The sequence below is a fragment of the Eleginops maclovinus genome, chromosome 22 (assembly GCF_036324505.1).
Source record: "Eleginops maclovinus isolate JMC-PN-2008 ecotype Puerto Natales chromosome 22, JC_Emac_rtc_rv5, whole genome shotgun sequence".
Classification (NCBI taxonomy): Eukaryota; Metazoa; Chordata; class Actinopteri; order Perciformes; family Eleginopidae; genus Eleginops; species Eleginops maclovinus.
This window is the reverse complement of record NC_086370.1, coordinates 2,048,935-2,073,414: the sequence shown is the minus strand read 5'-3', so window position 1 is coordinate 2,073,414 and position 24,480 is coordinate 2,048,935. Positions and strand designations below refer to the sequence as shown.

At 41.1% G+C, this 24,480-nt stretch overlaps 1 protein-coding gene across 2 annotated transcripts in view; it reads left to right on the top strand.

Annotated features, from left to right (window-relative positions):
• The window catches only part of gbf1 (golgi brefeldin A resistant guanine nucleotide exchange factor 1), an 87,858-nt gene that overhangs the window by 49,911 nt on the left and 13,467 nt on the right, over positions 1-24,480 (top strand). For both annotated transcript variants that reach the window (XM_063874793.1, XM_063874792.1), the window contains exons 5-29: positions 406-524; positions 2,013-2,121; positions 2,697-2,757; positions 6,396-6,450; positions 10,560-10,698; positions 11,940-12,151; positions 12,310-12,478; positions 12,587-12,798; positions 13,319-13,417; positions 13,529-13,723; positions 15,289-15,478; positions 15,924-16,061; positions 16,150-16,238; positions 16,346-16,548; positions 16,698-16,821; positions 17,705-17,830; positions 19,798-19,880; positions 19,981-20,217; positions 21,076-21,169; positions 21,689-21,865; positions 22,018-22,082; positions 22,213-22,336; positions 22,671-22,742; positions 23,085-23,179; positions 23,366-23,519. In XM_063874793.1, the coding sequence (XP_063730863.1) occupies positions 406-524; positions 2,013-2,121; positions 2,697-2,757; positions 6,396-6,450; positions 10,560-10,698; positions 11,940-12,151; positions 12,310-12,478; positions 12,587-12,798; positions 13,319-13,417; positions 13,529-13,723; positions 15,289-15,478; positions 15,924-16,061; positions 16,150-16,238; positions 16,346-16,548; positions 16,698-16,821; positions 17,705-17,830; positions 19,798-19,880; positions 19,981-20,217; positions 21,076-21,169; positions 21,689-21,865; positions 22,018-22,082; positions 22,213-22,336; positions 22,671-22,742; positions 23,085-23,179; positions 23,366-23,519 (3,341 nt within the window). The remainder of the gene's footprint in view (positions 1-405; positions 525-2,012; positions 2,122-2,696; positions 2,758-6,395; positions 6,451-10,559; positions 10,699-11,939; positions 12,152-12,309; positions 12,479-12,586; positions 12,799-13,318; positions 13,418-13,528; positions 13,724-15,288; positions 15,479-15,923; positions 16,062-16,149; positions 16,239-16,345; positions 16,549-16,697; positions 16,822-17,704; positions 17,831-19,797; positions 19,881-19,980; positions 20,218-21,075; positions 21,170-21,688; positions 21,866-22,017; positions 22,083-22,212; positions 22,337-22,670; positions 22,743-23,084; positions 23,180-23,365; positions 23,520-24,480) is intronic.

The following is a 24,480-nucleotide window of genomic DNA, read 5'->3' as shown; positions in this document are numbered from 1 at the left end:
TTCAAGACGACCATTGAGGGAAAAGATGGACATTATTAAAAATAGTCCGTCCAACGCCTGAAAATCTTGAGCTGAATCAAGTTGCTGAGTGGAGTAGGCCTTATGGTGTGTAATGAGGTATTAGTACAGTAATTGAAGTAAGTGACTGCCTCCGTGACCGTGTCTGTCTGACTAGAACTACAAAATATTAGAATCCGGCAGGGATACAGAAGGTCCAGTTGTGATAGACACCGGTGTGTTGCATTTGTATACTCAGCCTCAGCTTCAGAGCTGCATGATTTAGATGCTCCAAATTTAAAATGATATGTTCCATAGGCAATATCAACCTGAACGCTGTCATTAAACTAATAAACAAATATCATTTGTCAGCCTTCAGATACACGTGTGTTTCTTGTCTGTTTGCAGATGTTAACCATGAAGCAGCAGCAGAGGCCATCGAGAACATGGCTGATGCAGTCACACACGCTCGGTTTGTGGGAACAGACCCTGCCAGTGATGAAGTGGTCCTTATGAAAATTCTACAGGTACGTAGAGCAGACTGCACTCACCTGATGGAGCCCGGCTCATTAGGTTGTCAATTCATCCAGCTCAGTGCAGCAGCCTTCCATTAGAATATGCTTTTTTAGTTTGAAGTCTTTAGTTTTTCTAATGAGTTAAGTTTATATTATGTTTAACTGTGGCTTTCCTGAGGCCCTACAACATACGTGTAGTTTGGACACAAGTAAAAACTATGCTTTCTTCTTCTTTTTTATTGAAGACACATAGAAAAGACATTTGGTACACTGATAGAGCCTCAATTACAAATGTTACAGTTCAAAGCTACTAGTGATCAGCTTAGTCTCTACTGTTTTGTATTAACTGTATTGACCTTCACTTGAAGGCGTACAGTATTTAAACCACCTTTATAACTAGAACAGACCAGATGTAAGAGAGTGATGTACTGACTAACAGAACTTAACAAAATAAATAAATAATAAATACAAAATAATAAAGAATAATACTAAAACAATACAGTCCATTAATCAGTAGACAACAATAGGATAAATTAGAAGAAGGTTAAGAAGGGTTTCCACTTAGTGTAAAACCTAGAGGTTTCGCCTCTTAAAGAATATTTAATTTTCTTCAGTTTTAGAAAAGACATTGAAAGGAGCTTTTTTTGTGAAGAAGAAGAAGTCGTCTTGACAATAGCGAAGTAAAAGCCAGATTATCCAACTGCCTGGAGTTGTATTTATTGTACTCTCTGGGCAAATGCTTTCTTCTTTACTCGGCTCTGTAGGTCGTATCTCAGAAATGCACCTGTAACGACACATGTAAAGCATAGTGTATGTTTACTGTTTACAGATCTTATACAGCTCCGGAAGAAATTGAGAGACTACTCCAAATGTTTCTTGAATCTTTATCTCTACATGTATGGCAGCCGTTCCAGTGTCTGTTGAATTCCAACACGGAGAAATGTTGTCAGTAGTTTATAGAATATAATAACATAAAATAAATAATAATAGAACTCAAAGACATATCTATAAATAATAAAACAAGAGAAAATGATAATGCAGAAGTGGTCTCTTAATTTTTTCCGCAGCTCTATATAAGGAGCTCTACACATTTGGATCAGATTTGAACTGGAACCTGTGCTGTTTAAAGTTCTGGCTAGATAGGAGTAGATACTGCTGCTGCAGATAGGAGATAGCTGCTGCAGTGCAGACACTGAAAGCACAATTCCTTTTTAAATTGTCAGCCTTTTGACACCAGAAATACTAATTTAAACCTGATGAGCATAATAATTCTTCTTTAAATAAAACCAAAAAACATTGGTTTGGCAGAGGCAAAAAGAAAGCAGACAACATTCTTAAATATTTTATCATGTGTGTTTTATTCATAAAATATCTTTGAAGTTTGCCCATGTTAGCACACATTGTGGTGTGCATAACTTCTCCTTCTGTTCGTAAATCCCAGCACAGTTTGATTTCCCCCCAGTGTGGGTTTGAGTACATTGGTGTGACGCTGTGTTTCAGGTCCTCAGGACTCTGCTGCTCACACCGGTCGGAGCCCATCTGACCAACGAGTCGGTCTGTGAGATCATGCAGTCCTGCTTCAGGATCTGCTTCGAGATGCGTCTGAGTGGTGAGTAGCATCACACACTTATCCACATCCATTTCTCATTTTAGATGGTATGCTTCCATTACCACCACATCAACTCATGCAACACCGTTTTTTGAGTAACTTCTACCTTTTGGAGCATAGGCCTCTCCTGTTTTTATTTATTTAGTTTTTGACCATCATGTAAATCAGTGGTTACCGGGCTTGTGGGGTCACAACCTCCAAATGGGTCAATATTAATATGTATGAGGTGATGAATGGCTTATAAACATAAGACTGTCTATAACCATTTATATTTGATTGTAAAAATACTGACTCCTTTCACCCCATCATGCCTTTGAAATGTTTTGAATTCAACAATGTCAAACATCCATCAGTTAATTCTAGCAGTAGCAAATATAATTACATTTGTTTTTTTTTCTTAAACTGTTATCATATTATTTTGTATTCAGAAAATAAAAAAATACACTCCTCTTGCTCGTGCGCTCTCAGCTTTGTTTGGACTCGTTAGTGAGTGATCAGTTTAAAATGTCTCTGCTTTGCTTGCTTCTATTTCTCCTGCGGGTCGTTGGTAATGTCTGTTTCTCGTCTGTTTGCAGAGCTCCTCAGGAAATCAGCTGAACACACACTGGTTGACATGGTGCAGCTACTGTTCTCTAGGTAAGGACTGTGTTTGATGAAGACGCATGCAGCATTAGTGCTTCACTGTTTGTATCTTGAACAACACATAAAGAGTCATTTCAAATCCCTATACTCTTAAGTTCCCTCTCCACAGAGGAAGAGCAGGTGGACTGCTACTGCGCTGTTCATCACCTCTGGATTACACATCATCAGTTCCCTGCATATATCTGTCTCTCAGGCCTCATTATTCTCCGTGAAGCTCATGAATTTCATTTTGGTCTGTGCACAGGGTCAGTGGGCCACTGATTCACTAATGCCATAACATGATTTCTCCTTTGGCATTTAGCATAAGGGCTCCTCTCTCCCCCTCACCCCCCCCCCTCACCAAGCAGCCAGTCCAGGTCCATCAGAGTGCCAGTCACATTCAGTCACAGACAAGGGGATGAGCCAATTGAGCTGCACAACACATGATCTGCATACAGATGAAGTTACAGCTCCCAGCCCCATAAATACTAAGAAGCACACACACACACATACACACACACACACACACACACACACACACACACACACACACACACACACACACACACACACACACACACACACACACACACACACACACACATACATACAAATACAGAATTAGCATTGCCAGCGATACCAGACAGAAGCAATCAGGAAAATCTGCTACAAAAAAAATCTTCCTGCTGATCTGAATGTGAAGGAGCACACCTGCAGAACAAACAGAGCTCAGAATAAAGTTCTGGTGTTATTCACCTGCTCTCTGACGGCACGTACGTCTCCAGCAGGACTATTTGACACAAGATTTTCCTCAAAGTGATGGATTATCTTTCCTCCAGTAAAGTCCAGTGTTGGTTTTTGCCAAGCTTGTCACCATGCGCTGACGCTCCTACCAAGCATTCTCAGCCTGTTTTTATTTACTGGGAGGACTCTTGTATGGCACCTTGTTATCGGGACTTTAAAAGGTTTTACTGGGCGAGCATGGCAACCACAGTCGTAAACAGAGGCTCCCTGCACCACATATTTCAATTTAGATCCTTCTGATACTGCTCACACACACACACACACACACACACACACACACACACACACACACACACACACACACACACACACTCACACTCTCACTCTCACTCTCACTCTCACTCTCTCACACACACACACACACACACACACACACACACACACACACACACACACACCTCATTATCCTCATGTTAAACTCCCAGCCCCCACTTCGCCTCAGACCCTTGATAATAGAGATGTGAGAGTGTCTGCGCTGCCCCTCCCCCCACCAGGGAGTGATGAACAGCTCTCCTCAGGAGTCTAAGATTGCCTGCTGAAAGTATTAGGCATGTTAATCTGTTGGACCCACAGATCATCCAATAATGGCGCTCGCAAGACAACACTCTATTAATGCCCAGTTAATGTCAGGGGGGGGCAGGCCCGTTTTGTTTTTTGTGTTTGTCTGTGTGTATGTGTGCGTGACTGCTAGTGACATCTCATTTTCCTGTAAAGCTTTAAAGTCCACAGAAGCTAGTCACACACACACACACACACACACACACACACACACACACACACACACACACACACACACACACACACACACACACACACACACACACACACACACACTCCCAATCCTGGAAAAGTTTATTTATGGCTCAGGTTTAAAATATGGAGATTCCCACTGCGATATTGCCTTTTTTTTAAAATGTGCTTAGCCAAGACAAATCCCACGTTCCTTTTGGATGAACTTTTTCTTCTGTTTTTGGTAATAAAAAACACAAAGACTTACTGTGGCAATTTAGTATTACAGTTACAGTGCATGCCTATTCATTGAAGGATATAACAAACAATTTGGATATGAAGGCAGAAGTAAACTGAATCAATCTGTTCATTGTTTTCATCCATTGTGATCATTTGTTAATCATTGGAGCAATTTATTAGCTAGGAATATATCAGAAATCCACCTGTTACATTTCATTAGAGTAAATTAAATCTCTATGGGTTTCGGAAACTTGGTCGATTAGGCGTAACCAAATGTTCAAAGGCCACTTAGTCTGCAGGGCACATTTCGAGTATTGACTCGCATGGAATGAAAAAACCCAGAGACCTTCATCATTCCATTTAAGTGCTTTATTCCTTTGTTTTCAAGTAATGCTTTGTCGGCCCACTTCCGATTTGGGACTAACCCTAACCCTGCACAGCACAAAGTAAATTGATAGAAACAAAAATACAACTAGCGATGCGTGCGTTCAAAAACTTTTGTTTTCCCTTTCCAGACTTCCATTTATACTTTTTTATAATTTATAACTGAGAATGCCCACTTGAGAGGTCACACTATGATCTGCTATGATTATTTTCTATAAATAACATAAACTTAGGGCAGTCCATAAACAAAGCAAAACGTTAGGAAAACTGTATTATAATTAGGTTCATTAAAGTTAACTTAAAAAAATAGGCAATGTGCTCATCAAGCCATAAATAATTACGATGAATAAAATGCCCAAATGGCTTTTGCAAGTATTGAGCAAATTGTTTATGATCCATAGTTCAAATAATGAATCATAGTTACAGCTCTTCTGGCTTTGAGTCCCTAGTCTGGGTCCTGACTGAAGACACAAAGAAACCAAATAAATAGTGTTAGTGCTAATTTAGTTTAGTTTAGTTTATTTGTTTATAGTGTCGTGCTGCTGTCAGAGTACCCCACAGCAGCATCAAATCACTTCTACAAGCTATTGAGTAACAGGGTCAGCTTGGATTCAAATGAACTGTGATGAACACGCTAAAAGTAAAGCTAAAGCCATAATAGTGAAGCATTTAAAGGTCTCCTATTGTGCTATATTTGAACAATATATTGTAGGGCCATATCTATATAAAATATGTCAGTGACGTGTTTTGCTCAAAATACCAAACAGATCACCCATTGTAGCATGCCTCATCCCCCTGTATTTCACCCCTGTTCCAGAACAGAGACATTATATGTATTATATATACAACAACTCTTTAAGTCCCTCCTGCAGAAATCCTGCTAAACACACAGACACACAGAGGTATTGCGGAGGGGATTCAGCTCGTGACTGTATATGGGGGATGATAGGTTGGGAGATGTCACATTGGCGGGACGTTGTCAGGAGTTCAATGTAAAGCCAGCCCACATTTCGATTATGACGTCATAACCGAAGCAAATCTGGATCAGCTCGTTTGTACCCTTATTTTAGAGATGTGGGTAAGGAAGAAAAGAGAGAAGGTTGTATCTTCTGACACTTTGTGAGTCTCCTTACACACCGGGGACACATGTTTATGTAGAAAAGACAGTAAAAAGTGCATTTTGCATAATAGGGGACCTTTAAGTAACTATTAATTTCACATCTAATTTGGAGGAGTCACCTGAGGAGTTGAGCCTCACAACATCTGTGTGCTCCACCACCCCATGCTCTGTGTTGCTCAGTTTGATATAGTTTGAGTTCCGATGGAAATGTGCGCTGCATACATCCTTTTTTCCCTCCATCATGGAATATGGAGTTTTTTTTAAACCATCAATTAAACCTTTTACCTGCTAGTTCTTGATATTCACGTTCCTGTATCTACAAGAGGAGGCCTTTCCCAAACATGGTCTCAACTTAACTGTGTATGTTTCCTTCCAGACTACCACAGTTCAAAGAGGAGGCCAAGAGTTATGTTGGTGCCAACATGAAGAAGGTAAAGAACTTTAATGTTGAATGTTTATTTCATCTGTGCCCTGTTATTGTTCCCTTGTTCCAGTCTTGGTTTATCTCACTGTCATTGTCATTGTGTTGTTTTTAAGGTTTCTGTCTTTTTCTTGTTATTGATGAAATAGCATGTTAGCTGAACATGATCAACCACCTATTCCAGCACAATGTACAACATTCATGCAACACAATAATGAGCTCTTAAAGTCTGGATCAACCTTTTAATGCGCCAGTTATAACTATCCTATTTCTGTCCTCTGTTCCTAAATACGCAGTCCCCACTAATCTCATTTCTGTATTTTTATCACATTCTTTTTTTGGGGGGTTTGAGTCGCCCATTTCTCTGCTGCCTGTTTTCCTTTCCACAGACCCATCCTGTATCCTTAGGATCTTATTTCTGCCGCGTTAACATGACTTATTGATGGGATGTATGGGTGGGCTTTGAGTTGCTGTTAACTTTTCAGTGTTTTCACACACTTTTTAATTCCATTAAATCATCACTCAATCAATTCCCTTTAAGATGAAACAGCTAAACAGCTTTACACCATGACACATTTGAGTTGCTCTAAACTATTGAAAGTTGGAACATTGAGATTTAAATGCATCTTTCATCTGTCACTATGGATGCATCTGTCATCTGTCACTATGGATGCATCTGTCATCTGTCACTATGGATGCATCTGTCATCTGTCACTAATAATGGTTTACGCCTTTTTGAGAAAGTGCCAACATTTTTGAAAAACTTTTATTGAACAACTGTTTCAACACAAACATCCAACGGATAAAATACTAACAAACTGAAGGCATTATAGACAAAGAAAAAGAAAGAAAGAAAAATAAATCATTTAAAAAAGATAAAACATTTAGTGTTGAGATCACTTTGTCTTCACAAAAATTGTGCTAATGAGTACTTTTACTTAAGTAAAGGATCTGATTATTTCTTCAAAAGCTGAATAAATGTAGTATACCATGATATATTTAAGTGTTCATAGTTGAATGACTTTAACAATGACTTTATTTAAGCTATGCAAACATTTTACCAGCTTTTCTTTGTTAATACATGACAAATTACCTCCGTATTTGAAACATTATTCACCAAAACAAGAACGGGAACTTGTTCATTTTAATGTACCAATTTAACTCTTCTATTTAAACGAATCAAACCAAAGATAACATTAGTTTAATGAAATCCAAGAAAACTGCAGTAAATCGCTTCAACATACTTCAGAAAGCATCATGGGAAGTAGCGGGGTATTTGCACATGCGTCGAACCGATCGGGTTTCCGGTACGGATCGGGTGACAGCATCCTTAAAGGCAATTTGTTACCAATGTCCCCTCCTAACGTTGAAGTGTTGCTGATAAAATGTAAGGCTGGCCTGGGCCAGGCTGACTGAAAAAGGCTTGATTCATCAGGACCACACTGTATCAAACACTCATAAATAAATATGTTGTAATGCAACCTGTTAATACTCAGTCAACTGCTAGAATTTTGAATAGACTGGATTGGATAGTCTTTATTGTCCCAGAGGGTAATTCAGTTTGCAAAGAGTAGTCTACACAAATAATAAACATTATTTTTTAATGCATACACCATACAGTAGTGCCTGAAAATGTTGTGTACAGCAGGGAATTTTTCATATACAGCAACACCTTTGAAAAAGTGGCGAAAGACGGTGGTCCCCTGGGGACTCCTTTCACTGCCGCAACGGTGACATATATTCAGGGGTACAGTGCCAAGCATAGTAGCAGTAGCATAACATGTGAAGCTGAAGGTAAAGGTGGACACTGAAGAAAATGACACTGGAGAACTTGTGCCGAGGAGAGGAGCTGTGTGTTTCGTCCGGAGGTATTTGGGATTAAAAAAATCGGACGTGGACCAAACAAACCTTTATTGCAAATGTTGTCGAACTAAACATTTTGCCAGAGGAAGTAACACAAGTAATGTACTCCACCTCCTCAACAGAAAGCACTTATTGGAGTTTGAAGAATGTATGAAAAAACGATCTGTAGAAACAAAAATACGTCCTCCCTGCACCACTCTATGGCCTATTGATTTACTTATGTGGACTCGTACACTGGAGATGTTGCATGATGCACTAAACTCCAAATGGGAACCTCTGCCCACTGTGCCTGTTAAAACCATGTTCAGCTTTATGCATGAAATGGTAAAAGATTGATCCTGAAATGAACTATTCTGCTGCATGCCAGTGTAGTGGTAATGCAAGGGCAGCAATGAGTCCATCGACACTGGAAACAGAGAAGACTTCATGGATGATGGCTAGCTAGTTGGTTTAGTCCAAAGCTGAGCTGGAAATAGATGTTACATTTGTCGTGGAGTCTCCCTGTTCTGCTGGAATGTGGTAATGCTGTTGTACCTGTAGTGTTGATGTGGACCCTGAGTATTGAAGTAGCAGTAGTGCAGCAATGTTTGCTTTCTGCATGGTGTCTGCCCGCCTGCTCACACTGCCTGCTCATTAGCTGGCTGCACTTTCTCTTGTGGCTGTGCCCTCCCCGCCCCCCCACCCACCCCGCACTCTGTTCGGACCCCCCTTGCCCTGCCACCATGCACAAACATGTATGTTCCCGTGTGTTTTGTGTTGGTCCCAATGCTGACATGTGACCCATCACTAATCACGGGCACCTGCCCCTCCCCTTCTCTTCTGAGGCTTACAATATCATGTGGAAAAACAAACGAGTGCAGGTAAGGAAGATGGCTTTCTGTGTTTAGGTGGGAGACCTCTCCCTGTAACTCTCATTTAAAGACCTCACTAAGTTTTTCCTTCTGAGGATTCTGGACTAGATGTGTTAGCAAGTTAAACCAACCTCAATATGACATGTCTGTGCTTGTGATTGCTCACATTACATTTATATTAAAGGATTTGTTTTTAAATTCCACCCCCATACATCTAAGTTGCTGCATATCATGCTACCCATGTTCTCTCTGCTGTTGCAGGATAAAGCATGTCTCACTTGTTCTTTTTTCTAAAGCAAGTTAAGATGTTACGCAGTGTTAACCTGGTTACCAGAGGGGTTTCTCTTCTTGTTGTTTTTATGTGCATCTACACCTTTTCCCGAGTGTTGTTACATTATTGCAGATCTGTCTTTGCTTCAGATGTTTGAATGACCGTTCCTTGCATGACTATTATCAACTGTACTGAAGCCGAAAAGTTTAGCACTAGGATCATGTAAAGACTAAATTATGTTATGCTCCCTGACACTTGGAAAGACAGAGTCCCATTCATTCCCTTCACGTTTAAGCACAGCTTCAAAAAGTGCTTTACTTTACAACATCTACAACAATTAGATGTATTATACCCTATAAAAAGACAGTTCACCCCAAAATCCAAATGTTCTTCCTATCTATAGTGCTATTTGTCAATCTATATTGTTTTGGTGTGAGTTGACAAGTGATTTTAGTCCAGCAATGTTTGTCTTACCTTCAATATAATGGAACTACATAGTATGTCCCTCGAGTTGATCGAAGGTAAAAAGAAAATACATTTAATGAACTCAATAGAAATGCCTCAGAATCATGACTCCGTTGCTCAAGATAATCCACAAACCTTGTTGAGCAGCTTCATTCAGGAACAATTTTATTTCTACCCAAAGCACTCAAAGCATGTCTACTCAGTTTGAGATATTATTGGGTTCCTCCTCAGCTGTGCTTGTATGTTGGCTGGCCTCTTGTCCTTAAGTCAATGTTACTCAGTGCTGTGTATCAGTTAAGCTACATGAGACTTCTCAAACAGGGTCCATACATTATATTGGCTCATGATTTTTGAAAACATGTCCTGCTGTGAAGTATATCAGGTGCGTATTTGAGAGAAAGCAGTCATCCTACAGCCAGGATCTGCAACACTCAACAACTCACTCTATGACAATCATTATTGGCAGATTGCCAAACAGGTAAAAGGAACAATATGTATCCTGGGGTGAACTGTCGCTTTAAGCTGGGAGCCACTAGAAATGCTCACAGCTACACCTCTTATGTTTCAAAGAAAAAATGAAGAGTTTAAGAGGCATGAAGCTTCCTAAATGATCAAGGCCTTCATCAGTAATGTTGTAGAACTCTAAGTGATGCACTGTGTTTCCTCCAGTTGAAGATGCGTGCCGGTGGGATGAGTGAGTCATCCAAATGGAAGAAGCAAAAGCGTTCACCGAGGCCGCCACACCACATGGTCCGAAGTCCCTCCGGTCAGATGGACCCCAGCACCCTCAGCAACAACAACCTCTCAGGTCAGACAAACTGTGAACACTCACCAATAACCAATGACCCAACCTCAAGATGCTGAAGAAGCTTAAATCATATTCTATTCCGCAGCTTTCTTTTTCATCATGGTAGGGCAAAGTAGACAGGGAACACTTTTTATTTTTCATGAATTGTATGATATTGACCCTATTTCAGGGGTGTCAAACCCATTTTAGTTCAGGGGCCACATAAAGCCCAATTTGATCTTGAGTCGGCTGGACCAGTGAAATCATTGGATAATAACATATAAAGAACCACAACTCCAAATTGATCTTTTTGTTTTAGTGCAAAAAAGGATACATTTTTCAAGACATTATGAACAACCGGAAATTGCGTAAGAGAAATAAGTGCAAATTCAACAATCTTATGCCTCAGTTTATCGTTTAGATATGTGCAGTACAACCTACAGATCACAGTGTATCTACTCAAACATTTAGTCACAGGTATCTGGAAGTTAACTATATAGTATTTTACATGACAAGATCTAGAAATTATTCTACTTTAATTTCCACATCTGTGGAGTGATGCTGACCACCCGAACCACACACCACCAAACCAAATCAAGTGGGAACTATTTAGGAAGTAGGTTAAGTTATCCCCCTGCCTTGTATATGTATACAAAGTATACATACAAAAAACATAAAAGTTGTGAAAATTGCAGTTAAAGTTTACTCCGTAATTATTTAGTGCAAATTCTACTCATTTTCACTTTGCAAAGTCATCCGGCGGGCCAAAATAGGACCCTATGTGGCCCACGGTCCGTATGTTTGACACTCCTGCCCTATTTTCTAGCATCACATAATAAGTCTGTGGTTGACCTTACGTTTTCTTCTGATTTTACTCAATAGATTAAGTTGTATTTAAGTTCACAAAGTTTTAAAGTATTTTTTGTCATATGCACAGCTAAAGTGTAGTTATGCAATGAAAGTCACAGGGCTTTCTAACAAAGCAATAGAAATTGTGCAAGACTTATGTGCAAGTGTTGCAGGAGAAGTTAACTGTATGCAAGTAAAATAGAATAAGATGCGCTAAAAATAGGATGTAAAATGAAATGCTGTGCAGTGAAATAAAATACTGCTTATTGTAATAATAGATACGTATATTTGAGATGCAAACAGATGGATGGTATGAAGTTGTGAAGGCACAGAGCTCAGGAGTTTAGACATGAATGCATCACGTACACGGTGAAAACGTTTCATTATGTGTGACTGCATCTCTCTCCTGTTAGGCGGCGTCCCGTTCATTGAGCAGGGTTTGTCCACCTCCAGCCTTGCAGCCTCAGACAGTGCTGCTTCGTCAGTCTCCAGTCCTACAACCACAGACAGTGGACTGGACACCTGTTCCAAAGCCACCTCCAGGGAGGACCTCTCCGACCTGGAGCAATGCAACTCCTCTGCCACCATGCTCCCTGGGTCTGAGCCTGGCTCTCCAGATGCACAGGTACATTACAAAAAATGATTTGCTTACCCTGTTTCCATCTTTAATTTGTGAAGTTGTTTCTCTTTTTAGTGAGTGTGCTAAAGTGAAATCCATGAAATGTATTTTTTGGAGCTAGTCACTTTAATCATGACTAATGATGTGTTTTCAATTGTGTCTAGTCTGAGGGCAGTCAAGTTGGACCAGCTCAGTCGGCCTCCGTGGAGTCCATCCCTGAGGTTCTGGGGGACAAAGACACTACTACGGATCAGTCAGACAGCCCGTCTATCCATGACATGGACTATGTCAACCCCCGAGGAGTGCGCTTTACTCAGTCCACACAAAGAGACGGTAACAGGATTTTAATTCTCAGATTTTTGTCCAGTTGTGTTTCAGTATTGTTTCATGCAAGTGTTAACCTGCATGAAAAAGGTGTATTGACTCTTGTCTTCTTTGCAGGAGCGTCCATCATCCCTTATGGCTTGCCCTGTCTAAGGGAGCTCTTTCGCTTCCTGATCTCACTGACCAACCCCCATGACCGCCACAACACTGATGCCATGATGCACATGGGCCTGCAGCTGCTGACGGTTGCACTCGAGGCGGCACACATCACTAACTACCAGTCTTTAATGGGACTGGTCAAAGATGAGCTCTGCAGACACCTTTTCCAGGTAGAAGATAGAAATGAATGCTTGTTATTACTTAATGCACAGTATTTACCTGTGTTCTATATCCTTTTATATATACCTTATCCTATTTTCTGTGCATAAGTGACAGGTGCTTTGCAGGAACGTTATTTGGGGATAAGCTTTTTGAACTTTTTTCATGTAATTGTGAAGTTGTTAACACCAGAGCATGTATACGTTTAAACCCATCACCTGTGCATGTTCTTGCTTTGATTAATGTTTTGTTTACCTTAAAGTGGTGCTTTACTATTTCCAACATTAAATGATGTGGAGTATGTTGGCTCGCTTCTTACAAGCTAACATGTTTGGTGTCCAGTATAAGTTGTTTATGTTTCACTGTCTCTGTTCTGACTGTCATTGTGCCTTCAGTCTTTCATTGTAGTAGGAACAGCAATTCAGTGATGGAAAGAGCAACACAATTGAAATTCTATTTAGGAAAAGCTGGACTGATTTGCTATATTGATATTGTACTGCATCTTTTCTGCTCATTTTGTCTGTGTTGTAGCTGCTGAGTGTGGACCGTATGAATCTGTATGCTTCCTCCATACGAGTTTGCTTCTTGCTTTTTGAAAGCATGAGAGTGCATCTGAAGTTCCAGCTTGAGGTATGTAACTGGTGTTCATTATCAGATTTTTCACTCGATGATCTTAGTTGATCCAAATGAAAGTTAAACTGAACTTGAGGAGCTGATAATCCTCCCCCTGGGTCCTGTCAGATGTACTTAAAGAAGCTGATGGACATCATCACGTCCGAGAACATGAAGATGCCCTATGAGATGAAGGAGATGGCTCTGGAGGCTCTGGTCCAGCTGTGGAGGATTCCTAGCTTTGTCACTGAGCTGTACATAAACTATGACTGTGACTTCTACTTCTCCAATCTGTTCGAGGACCTCACCAAGCTGCTGTCCAAGGTAATATCTTTATGGTGCTTCAAAGACCATGAAAGTCCTTGTAAGATAGAGCAAGCTTTTATCACATTCTTCATATATTGACTTTTGATTCCATTCACAATGTGGTTTAATATAACAGGCTACAGGTATGATTTTACTGAGGGGTAAATATTTTTCATAAAATAAAATCAACAATTTAACTATGGATTATCCAGTAGGCATTCTAAATAACATCTATACTGTATTTATATCAGAGACTGGTTTCACCTCTCTCTGGTTGCTACACCGGGGCAATGAAAATAAGGGCCAAAAGGTTTTATTGACAATTATTAAAAGTAAGCAGGGGAAACCAGACCAACTGACATCCGTCCTGTCTGTCCGCCGCAGCTACGCACACACACCTACACACTGTACAACACACACCTACAGCTCCTTAAGCATATAATATATATCAGGCTACAACCGCTGTGTATTTTACTATGTGAAGCACTATATGGTTTTATGTAAAATATCTATTCTTTATTTGTAGATATCTACTGAAGCCTACAAATAAAGAGTGTAATGTAGGTCTGTTATCTTTATTACTGAGTGAAATCTATTATACACACTGCTCTGCTTCGGAGCTCACAGCTGTTCTCACTGCAAACATTGTGTCAGCATTAAAGCAGTTTAATTAAAAACACAAGTAGCCTAGTATCCAGGGGGGGTGTGAGTAGTGCGTAACAAACGGTAAAGGGCAGAAAGTTTGATATGCATTTGATCCTCTTAGTAAATAACTTGTAATCACAACGGGAACAGTTTGCAGAGCTCTCATGGTTGAGTTAGTCCAGCGGTGCGTCACACCTCTGTTAAACATCACTATTGTTGGAAATACAATCCCCGGAGGATACATCACTGTCTCCTGGGTTATAGCTCCTCCAGAAAGCATCCTCAATGCTCCATCCTCGAAGTGCATTAAGAGAAATTAGATGTCCTTCAAGATGATTCACTGACATCGATTTCTGGGTCGTCGCTGAGGAGCTGAAAATTAGCAGATGAGAAAGGGCTTGTGTCTCAACAAGCTGGAATCAACCGGCAACATGTTGCTTTGGCAAAGCTCTTCCTATCACTTCACAATAGAGATAGCTTAAAGGTAGAAATAGAGACAGCTTAGAACAGGGTTAGCTCTGTGGGGAATATTAGCTGAACATAATATGTTCCATGGACAGATCCTGGTGTAAACCTGTTTTATAACTAGACTGCTGCAACAGGGGATTGAGTGTGCAGAAGGCGGATTCATTCTTGTTTTTTTGTTCATCTAGTGGCCTTCTGACTACCCATTAGTGTTATTGTTCTGGTGAGAGACTTTCTCTCTACCTCCCTTCAATTGTTTTTAATTCATTCATTCATTAATTAATTAATTAATTAATTAATTTGATGATTAATTAACACCAAAAGGGACAAAACGCACTGTCAAAAACAAAAAGATCAATTTGGTTGATAGCAATATTATTTCTTTTGTCATGTTGAATTATTTAAGCCTTGATACTCTAATATCATGACCGCCCTGATGTCCTATGAATTCCACTTTTCCGCTCCGGCTACAGAATGCGTTCCCGGTGTCGGGGCAGCTGTACACCACTCACCTGCTGTCTCTGGAGGCTCTGCTCACTGTGATCGACAGCACTGAAGCTCACTGCCAGGCCAAGGTGCTGAACAGCAGCGCTCAGCAGGAGCACCCAGAAACCCTGCTGACAGAGGGGGAGGCCAGCCGGAACGGGACCGATACTACAACCGGTACACGCACATCTGACTGTGACCATATTAAACCATATATTATATCCTGGATACTGTTAGAAGGCCGTAATAAATTAGAGCTTTAGCTGTGTTGTTTTGACTGGTAGTATTTCACTTTTGTCCTCCCGAGTCCTACATTATTTTATTGTATTTTTGTTTTTATCAAATTTTATTTGTATCTATTTTATTTGTGTTTCAAGTTCTTTCATGTATTATTTTCTATGTTTGCTAATCTTTAAATCCGACTGAGACAAACGTGTTTTGTGATATTGGGCTATATATTGATCACTTTTTTTTACCCTTGAGGCCACCATGTCATGTGTAAAGATAAAAAATAGAATGAAGAACGTGACATATCAATAGCTTCATTTTAAAAATGCCAGTTTGGCCTTGAGATATGAATATCTTTTCTTTCTGACAAAGCAATTTCTCCTTTTGTCCTCAGATCTGAACAGGCAGGGCAGTACCAACGGTCTGAGTCTTCCACAGGCTGAGGATGCCCCAGTGTGTCCACCAACCAGTGGCCATCTGATGGCAGAAAAGATGACACTGGGCAGACAGGACCAAGGGGACAATGACCCTGGTGAGAATGTCATCTTATACACATTTACTTTTAAGTCTCCATAAGCATTGCGATGGAGGCTGATGTTAGTTTTCATTTTTCCATCCAGCTGAGAAGAGTGGCTCGAAAAAGCCTCAACGCTTCTCCTCATGTTCACCTGATTCTCAAGAGTTGATGGACATTAGAACAAAGAAAAAGGTCAGTGGTGTTGATTGGTCTCGATTTTTTAAAGCAATACATATTCACAACTAATTCTAAAAGCTACTGCCACGCCTTCAAACTGCCGATGTTGGTTTCGTTTCCAGCTGCTGATCACAGGCACGGAGCAGTTCAACCAGAAGCCCAAGAAGGGGATCCAGTTTCTTCAAGAGAAAGGTCTTCTTAGTAACCCCATCGACAACAACCAGGTGGCCCAGTGGCTCAGAGAAAACCCTCGACTGGATAAAAAGATGATCGGCGAGTTTGTCAGCGATCGCAAGCACATGGAGCTTCTGGACAGCTTTGTAAAGTAGGGGACAGTTCAGAGCATGTCTGCCGTTTGTTCTAGGGTTGTTAGGGTGTAGGCGTTCTGTGCCAATCAAACAATGATTGTCAATAGTTAATCATGTTTAAAGTGGTAAAACATTTGAGTTCTAATAAAGTAAATTGTTTTTGCAGCACATTCACCTTCCAGGGGCTCCGCATCGACGAGGCCCTGCGGCTCTACCTGGAGGCCTTCAGACTGCCAGGAGAGGCTCCCGTCATCCAGAGGCTCCTCGAAACCTTTACCGACAACTGGCATGTGAGGCACATTTGCTCAGTAAAGAAAAAAGCATAATCAGAACATGAATGGTGATATATAGCAGCAAATTTAATAGAATAAAAAAACAATTAAGTTCAGGATGAAATTACAATTACAAATCGGCTCATGAATTTTGACATACTCACTCATAAATGTGGAATCAATGTTCAAAAAGAGACACGCGACTTCATTCGATTACTCATCCTTTTTCTGATAATATATAACAAAGGAACTCATCAGTAGCCCAGCTTCCAACTTTGTCTGACTTTTAAGGCTTCTTAAATAAGTGATATGAGATCAGTTCTTTTCCCAACACCTTTATACTTTGTGATTTGTAGAACAATGACTTTGTCCCACCTGCCAAATTTCCCATATCTTTAAACACAATCATTTTTCTGTCAGTAAATGCATATACAAATAATCTGCTGGCCTTTATTACTCACATTCACAGCAGCTACAAATGGACATCTCCTTCATCAGATAATTCCAGCTGTTGTGAAGGTGGTGAAAGTATAGATCAAATACGGTCACATGATGGTCCCTCCGGGTTATAGTAGTAGGATGACATAAGTGTTAACACAGACACACATATACACACTGATGGACAAACTCCACAGGGGGAGCATTTGACTTCTGAAAATAGCAGGAGGAGTGCTGGAAACAATGCATAGTACTGTCCTTTTCTTAGGCTGCACACACACACTCAGATAGTGGCCTTGAAAGAATGCTGAGTAATTGTAGACAGTGACTGTGTAAATGACTTTTCCACTCCGAGTTCACCGTTATATCAGCGGGAAGTGCAAGGTGAGTCATACATAGCCTTACATGATGTGCTATTTGTATGTGTGTGTGTGTGTGTGTGTGTGTGTGTGTGTGTGTGTAGAAAGTGAACGGCTCTCCTTTCATGACCAATGATGCGGGCTTCGCCTTGGCCTATGCTGTCATCATGCTGAACACTGACCAGCACAACCACAACGTCCGCAAGCAGAACATCCCCATGACCATAGAGGTGAGTGGTCAAGCGAGCGCACGCACACACGCACACATCCATGAATAAGTTATGAAAGTGAAAGATGAAAAACACCTGGGTTTGTAGGTTGTGGACAGCAAACATGGCCTCCGGAAGGCTTGGTGTTGAGTCAATGTCAGGGATGTATATTAAGAACTGGATACAGCTCTCTTATTCCTATGATAGATGCTCATGATGACAAAAACAGCGGACTCAATTTTCTGCTTTTAAATGTTTCTTTGTGAGATTTGGTTAATTCATCCTTTGATATTTACATTTGTCGACATTGAGCTGTCAAAAGTTGAGCCTTTCCAATTGTTTTACACAAACCAGAATGTTGGCATGATGGGATTGGAATTTGTCCGTGTCACTACTAACATGCTTTATTCTGCTCAGTAATGAGAAATATAGCCTTTGTGAAATAGGGAGAAAAATGAGAAATAATGTCATTTTTTGTTAGTTTCCAGATTTATTTAAGGAGTCAGAATTCCTTTAATCATCCCTGCAGAGGGGAAATGTACATTATTTCACCAAAAGTAAAGACAAAAAATCAATCACTTTTAGATAAAGGCCATGCATATAATTACAATTTACAAAGTACAAATTCGTACTAAGATAAGGAAGATGGAAAGCTGTATTTATAGATCTATATTTTCCTCTCACCGGGTCATGCTTTGGTATGACATTCCTCTGAGAGGGCTAGCATTTGCGACGGTGGCTCAGAAAGCCCTGAGCCAACAGCTGTAGGCAGAGGTGGTCCGTCTGAGAGGCGGACTCATCCTAACGAGGCTGGGAGGAGGTGGTGGGGGGGGGGTCTCTCTGCCTCTCCCTTCTTCTGTCGTCTCTCTCTCTGTTTTCTCTCTCTGTGATTGACAGCGGCTGAAGACTAAACAGATACTCTGGGCTTGCCTGTGATCAGATTGTGGGTGGGCCACTCTCACTGGCAAACAATAGCAAGGACTTACTTTCTCTGTGTGTCACTCTCTATTATAGACTCACACATTGTAGAGATGATCTGTCTTGTGTGAAGTCATAGCTCATCATACAGCTGCTGTATGTTTCTCATGATCTCTACACATTCTCTAAGGTCTGTTGTGGTTTGATGAGGGCCGGTTGACCTCCAGGCTCAGACACCAGGCAGAGGCTTCCACACAACAGTTTGGAGATGGCCAGTAGAAGTGGCGCCTGCCACTTTGGTTACTTAGCAGCTTGCAATGTGTAGCATTCACCACAGCATGTGTTGGCAGTGGGGTTATTTTTGAATGGGAAAACCATGCTTAGCCTCACTGTGGGAATCAGATCCTATTTCCAAGGATCTGACAGTGAGATGACATGTGTTCAGTGAGGTAGGTAAGGTCAGTGCTATGAACTTCATATTGTCTCATAAATGCAGCATCCTGTGTGTTAAGGTTGTGGTTGACTGCTCTGAAAGTGGCTCTCTGACAGGGACTGACTGGATGTGTGCCGGTACTTCATGACAGATAGAAGTAGATAACAGAGTGAACCTCTCTGGCCTCTCTGCCGCTGTTTATTTTCCTGCATGTCCCTGCAGAGGAGCTGCAGTTTAGATCCTCCCCAGCCAGGAGGACAGACTGTCTGATGGAGGCAGAACCCCCAGTCCTGAGGCCATCAGTCATCGCAGGCTGCTGATGTTTATTTACAGGAGGTTCCGCGCTTTAATCCCTGTTTTCCTAACGCTGCAACTTAAGCATATTAAGTAACACATGGTGAGTGGGTTTCCACACAAAGCGCTCTTAATTGTTGGTTGCTGGATGCTCCGTTAATGAAGCCCTGAATGCCAGAGGCGGTCTGAGCTAAGCTCCTGTGTTGAGATGCATTGACTGACACAATGATGGTGGAGAGATGACATTGTGTTTGCCCTCAGAAGAATGTGAGTCGTTTGAATAAAGCTTCTGAATAAAGGGTGATTATTCCAAAGCTCACTGGACTAATATTCTCTTTTACAGCAATTTAGGAAAAATCTGAAGGGAGTTAATGGAAACAAAGACTTTGACCAGGACATGTTGGAGGATATATACAATGCTATCAAGTAAGCTGACATCCCACCCCCCGTATAAATGTTTATATACTGTATATATTAAAACATAGCAGTTTTTTAATCATTCTGCGTTGGTGTTTTTCCCCCGTAGGAATGAGGAGATTGTGATGCCTGATGAGCAGTCGGGGTTAGTGAAGGATAACTATGTCTGGAGTGTGTTGCTAAACCGAGGCGCCACACCCGAGGGTATTTTCCTCCACCTGCCAGCTGGCAGCTATGACCATGACTTGTTTACCATGACCTGGGGTCCCACCATCGCTGCCCTCTCCTACGTCTTCGACAAGAGCCTGGACGAGAACATCATCCAGAAGGCCATCACTGGCTTCAGGTATACCACTTTACAACAGTAGCTATGTGTGGCACGGGGAGAAATTGTGTGGCGGCCGTTTATCAACAATACATTGTTCTAAGGCCAATCATTTGAGCTTTGAAAGGGTCCAAATACCTTTAATGAAGACCCAATGTAGTCACATGTAAGTCTCCAGAGTTTATTCATGTCAATCACAGATCCAAATCCATACTTAAAGACACTTTTAAACTGGATATAGTCAAATAAACACAAGTTCTATCACACTATCAGGGGGTCTCACTGTTGTAACAGCATGTTAAACTCTTGGCCCTGCGCACTTTCATGCTTTACGGCATGAAAGTAGGTCATAAACAATAATAAAAATAAACCTTGGCACAGTCCAGGGAACGTGGATATATTCAAAACAATACCAAAACATTATTATAATAAGTCAGGATTATTTCATTCATTTAAATGAAATTCAAAGAATATTATGTATGTCAACATAAATATTTACCATACATAATAATACGCCTGAATGACTCTCACACACACAATGAAATGTTTGGGCCGCTGTTGATCAGTAGGTAGAGCAATTACATCCCCGGCTCTTTCTGTCACAAGCATTGTCACATTAATACTCAAGTATCCAAAGAAATACATGCAATATGTGTATTTCCACAAAGGCTTGAACAGTTGAGCACTCTCTTGAGGCAGCGAGTCACTGGAAGTACTCTCCTGGCTTATGGATGCTCTGAGAAGTGAGCTTCTGAGATTGATGTTGTGCAAACTGGAATTAAATGTATCAGTAGACCAATCCCTGACACCCTTAGATTGCAATGTATTCTGGGTGTTTTTTAGGTTGTATGCTGTAATCATGTGTTTCTGTCCTTGCAGGAAATGTGCAATGATAGCGGCTCACTATGGCTTCAGTGATGTTTTCGACAATTTGATCATCTCCCTCTGCAAGTTTACCACCCTGAGCAGTGAGGTGAGCCTCTCCCACAATCCTGTGCAGCTAATGCGCTCCACTGTTCCACCACCGCAGTGTGTACTGTGGACACAACATTATTCACATGTCAACAAAGTGCAGTGAAATGTTATTTTTCACATAAAACTACAAATCCAGAACCTATCCTGAACTACATAAAGACACCCGGTGAACATTGTTTGCTGCCAGAGTTTCTGATCATGAATTGAAGCATGTTTAAATAACATTTTATAAATGTAGAGTGGAGAAAGTGATCACATACACTGTAGATACTATGACATTAAAAGAGAAAGAAAACAACACATAGCCTTTAATCCACATCTTAATGAGGGCATATACTGTATATATAAAGCAATGCACAATAAATTGTTGGCTGTGAATGTCCTATATGGAAGCAAGGTTTCATTTTAGGTTTGTTTGTATTCAGATGTTCGTTCCAATAGTGCAGGATGAGCAGGTGTGTGCCGTGTCTGTATGAACATGTATGTTGACTGATTCATGTGTCCTCTCGCTGTGCAGTCTGTGGAAAACCTCCCCACAGTGTTCGGCAGTAACCACAAGGCACAGACTGCAGCCAAGACGGTGTTTGACCTCGCCCATCGACACGGCAACATCCTGAGGGAGGGCTGGAAGAACATCATGGACTCCATGCTACAGCTGTTCAGAGCCGAGCTGCTGCCCAAAGCCATGGTGGAGGTCAGGACTAACCTCTAATGCTTGTTTCCCTCTGTCAGTGTGTGAGCATGTCTGCTTTGTAGTAACACTGCTCATACAGTGTGTGAAGAAAGGTCATACATGTTCTGCTGCCATCTACTGGTCACTGCTCAACACTGTGCTTCTTGCCGCAGGTGGAGGATTTTGTGGAGCCCAGTGGGAAGATCTCTCTTCAAAGAGAAGAAACACCTTCAAATCGGTACGCACATCTCCCACTGTTCACCATCTATTGATATATGTACTGAAAAAGCTCATAAAAATATGTTGTGAATGTATCACAGTATGATGTTTGTACCAATGTAAACCTAAACATCTCCTCTGTTGGTCAGTGGTGAGTCGGCGGTGCTGAGTTTTGTCAACTGGTTGACTCTAAGTGGAGCCGAGCAGTCAGGACTGAGAGGCCCATCCACTGAGAACCAGGAAGCCAAGCAGGCCGCCCTGCTCTGCATAAAGGTACTGTGCAGGACAACATGTGCTAATTCAATGCAAAGAAATACATTTTAAACAAATGAAGTATTTAAACGCCCTAGATAGTTGTTATACTTTGTTTGTGGCGATAAGGCAAAGTTTCTTGCTGCATGATCACTATGAGATAAATGTGTGTGTCTGATCTACTGAACACATCGTGGTCTGTGTTCATCAGTCTGTCTATGAATCGTTTTAAAGCTTCTGGCTAATGCCTTAAATATTCTTTGTTTTAATGACTGCATTATTTATGACATCAGTCATTCATGTAGCTTTAAGTGTATAAATATGACATCACGTTTCTCTTTTTTTGTCTCTCTAGCAATGTGACCCAGAGAAGCTGATCACAGAGAGCAAATTCCTACAGCTGGAGTCCCTACAGGAGCTAATGAAGGTTATTCATATTTCTTTTCAACATTTCTTTCAACTTACAGCTCTGGAAAAAAAGAATAAACCACTCTTCATGTCTGGCAGCCATTCCATTCCAGTGTCTGTTGAATTCCAACTCAGAAAAATGTTCTCAGTAGTTCATGGAATAAAATAAAAGCATGTAACTTATAAATAGTAACCAGAGAAACTGATAATGCTGCAGTGGTCTCTTAATTTTTCCTGTGCTGAATGTGTATTTACATCAATGTCTTGCTATGTAATTGAGAGTAGGTGCCGGGGCAAAAGTATTTGCTCAAGGTGCTTAGGGATGATTAGTCATAAAGACAAACCAGATTCCTCTCTTCAGGCTCTGATATCAGTCACCCCAGATGAAGAGACTTATGATGAGGAGGACGCTGCCTTCTGCTTGGAGATGCTGCTGCGAATCATCCTGGAGAACCGGTAGGCTACTCTGTCAGCAATACCTTCACAGCTCACAGCTGTTGTCATTTTTTACACAATGGATGTCTCTTTGTGTGTGTGTGTGTGTGTGTGTGTGTGTGTGTGTGTGTGTGTGTGTGTGTGTGTGTGTGTGTGTGTGTGTGTGTGTGTGTGTGTGTGTGTGTGTGTGTGTGTGTGTGTGTGTAGCGACCGTGTGTCATGTGTGTGGCAGACGGTGCGGGACCATCTCTGCCATCTCTGTGTTCACCCCAACGAGAGCTGCTTCCTGGTGGAGAGGGCCGTGGTGGGACTCCTTCGCCTCGCTATCCGCCTGCTGCGCCGAGAGGACATTAGCTCTCAGGTACACACACACACACACACACACACACACAAACACACACACCGCAGCAGCAGGGTTTGTGTGATGTTACAGGCTGAGATAAGCATCTCAGGTCAACTCAACCCCAAACAGCTGATGCTGCTCCACAGACATGTGTCTGTTCATGTCCTTGACACAACACATGGATTTAAAGAGATGGTCTCAAATCTGTCTTTAAACATCAGTCATGCTGCATCTGAAGCTTAGGACATGGACTCTGGCTTTGGTTGAAGGCTGTTTCATTATTATTTTCCAAAAGGCCTGAAATCTATGATACGTGAACTACTGATTCATCTGTGTATTATTGTCTAGATTAATCGTTCCATTTTTAAAACATCTGAAAAATGGTCCATCCCAGCTCCTTAAAGTCTAAGGAAATGTCTTTAAATGTTGTGTTTTGAAAAAGATATTCACTTAAATATGCTCTCCATATTGGTGAAGCTGAAAGAGCATTCTCTGCGATGTTTACATTAAAAATGATCTAGCTATTAGGTGATTATCAAAAAAGCTGGTGATATATTTTATTGTTGCTGCTCTTTATTTTAGATAATGTCATTTGGTCAACTTCATCTAACTTGGGTACACATACTTTTTGACAACGTTTTACAAAGCTGTGCATGATGAATAATATGCTGCCAAACATATATAGAGCAGTGTTATGTACTGGAAGACTGGAACACATGCAGCCCAATGTGCACTGACAAACAGAAGCAGCTGCCTCAGGTACTCACAGAGAAGACCTGGGCTTTGACTGAACTAGTTTACAGTAAGATTAATCCGCAACCATCCCAGCCTGTACCTCTGACAGAGGATGCTTTAAATGGGACACAGTCAAAACTTCTGATCTGCTTAATCTGAAAACCTTTTTCACCGGGTGCCTGAGCTAATCTGACATCCAGTCATTAAAATCAGGGGGTCACTGATAATAGAGATGAGTCATGTT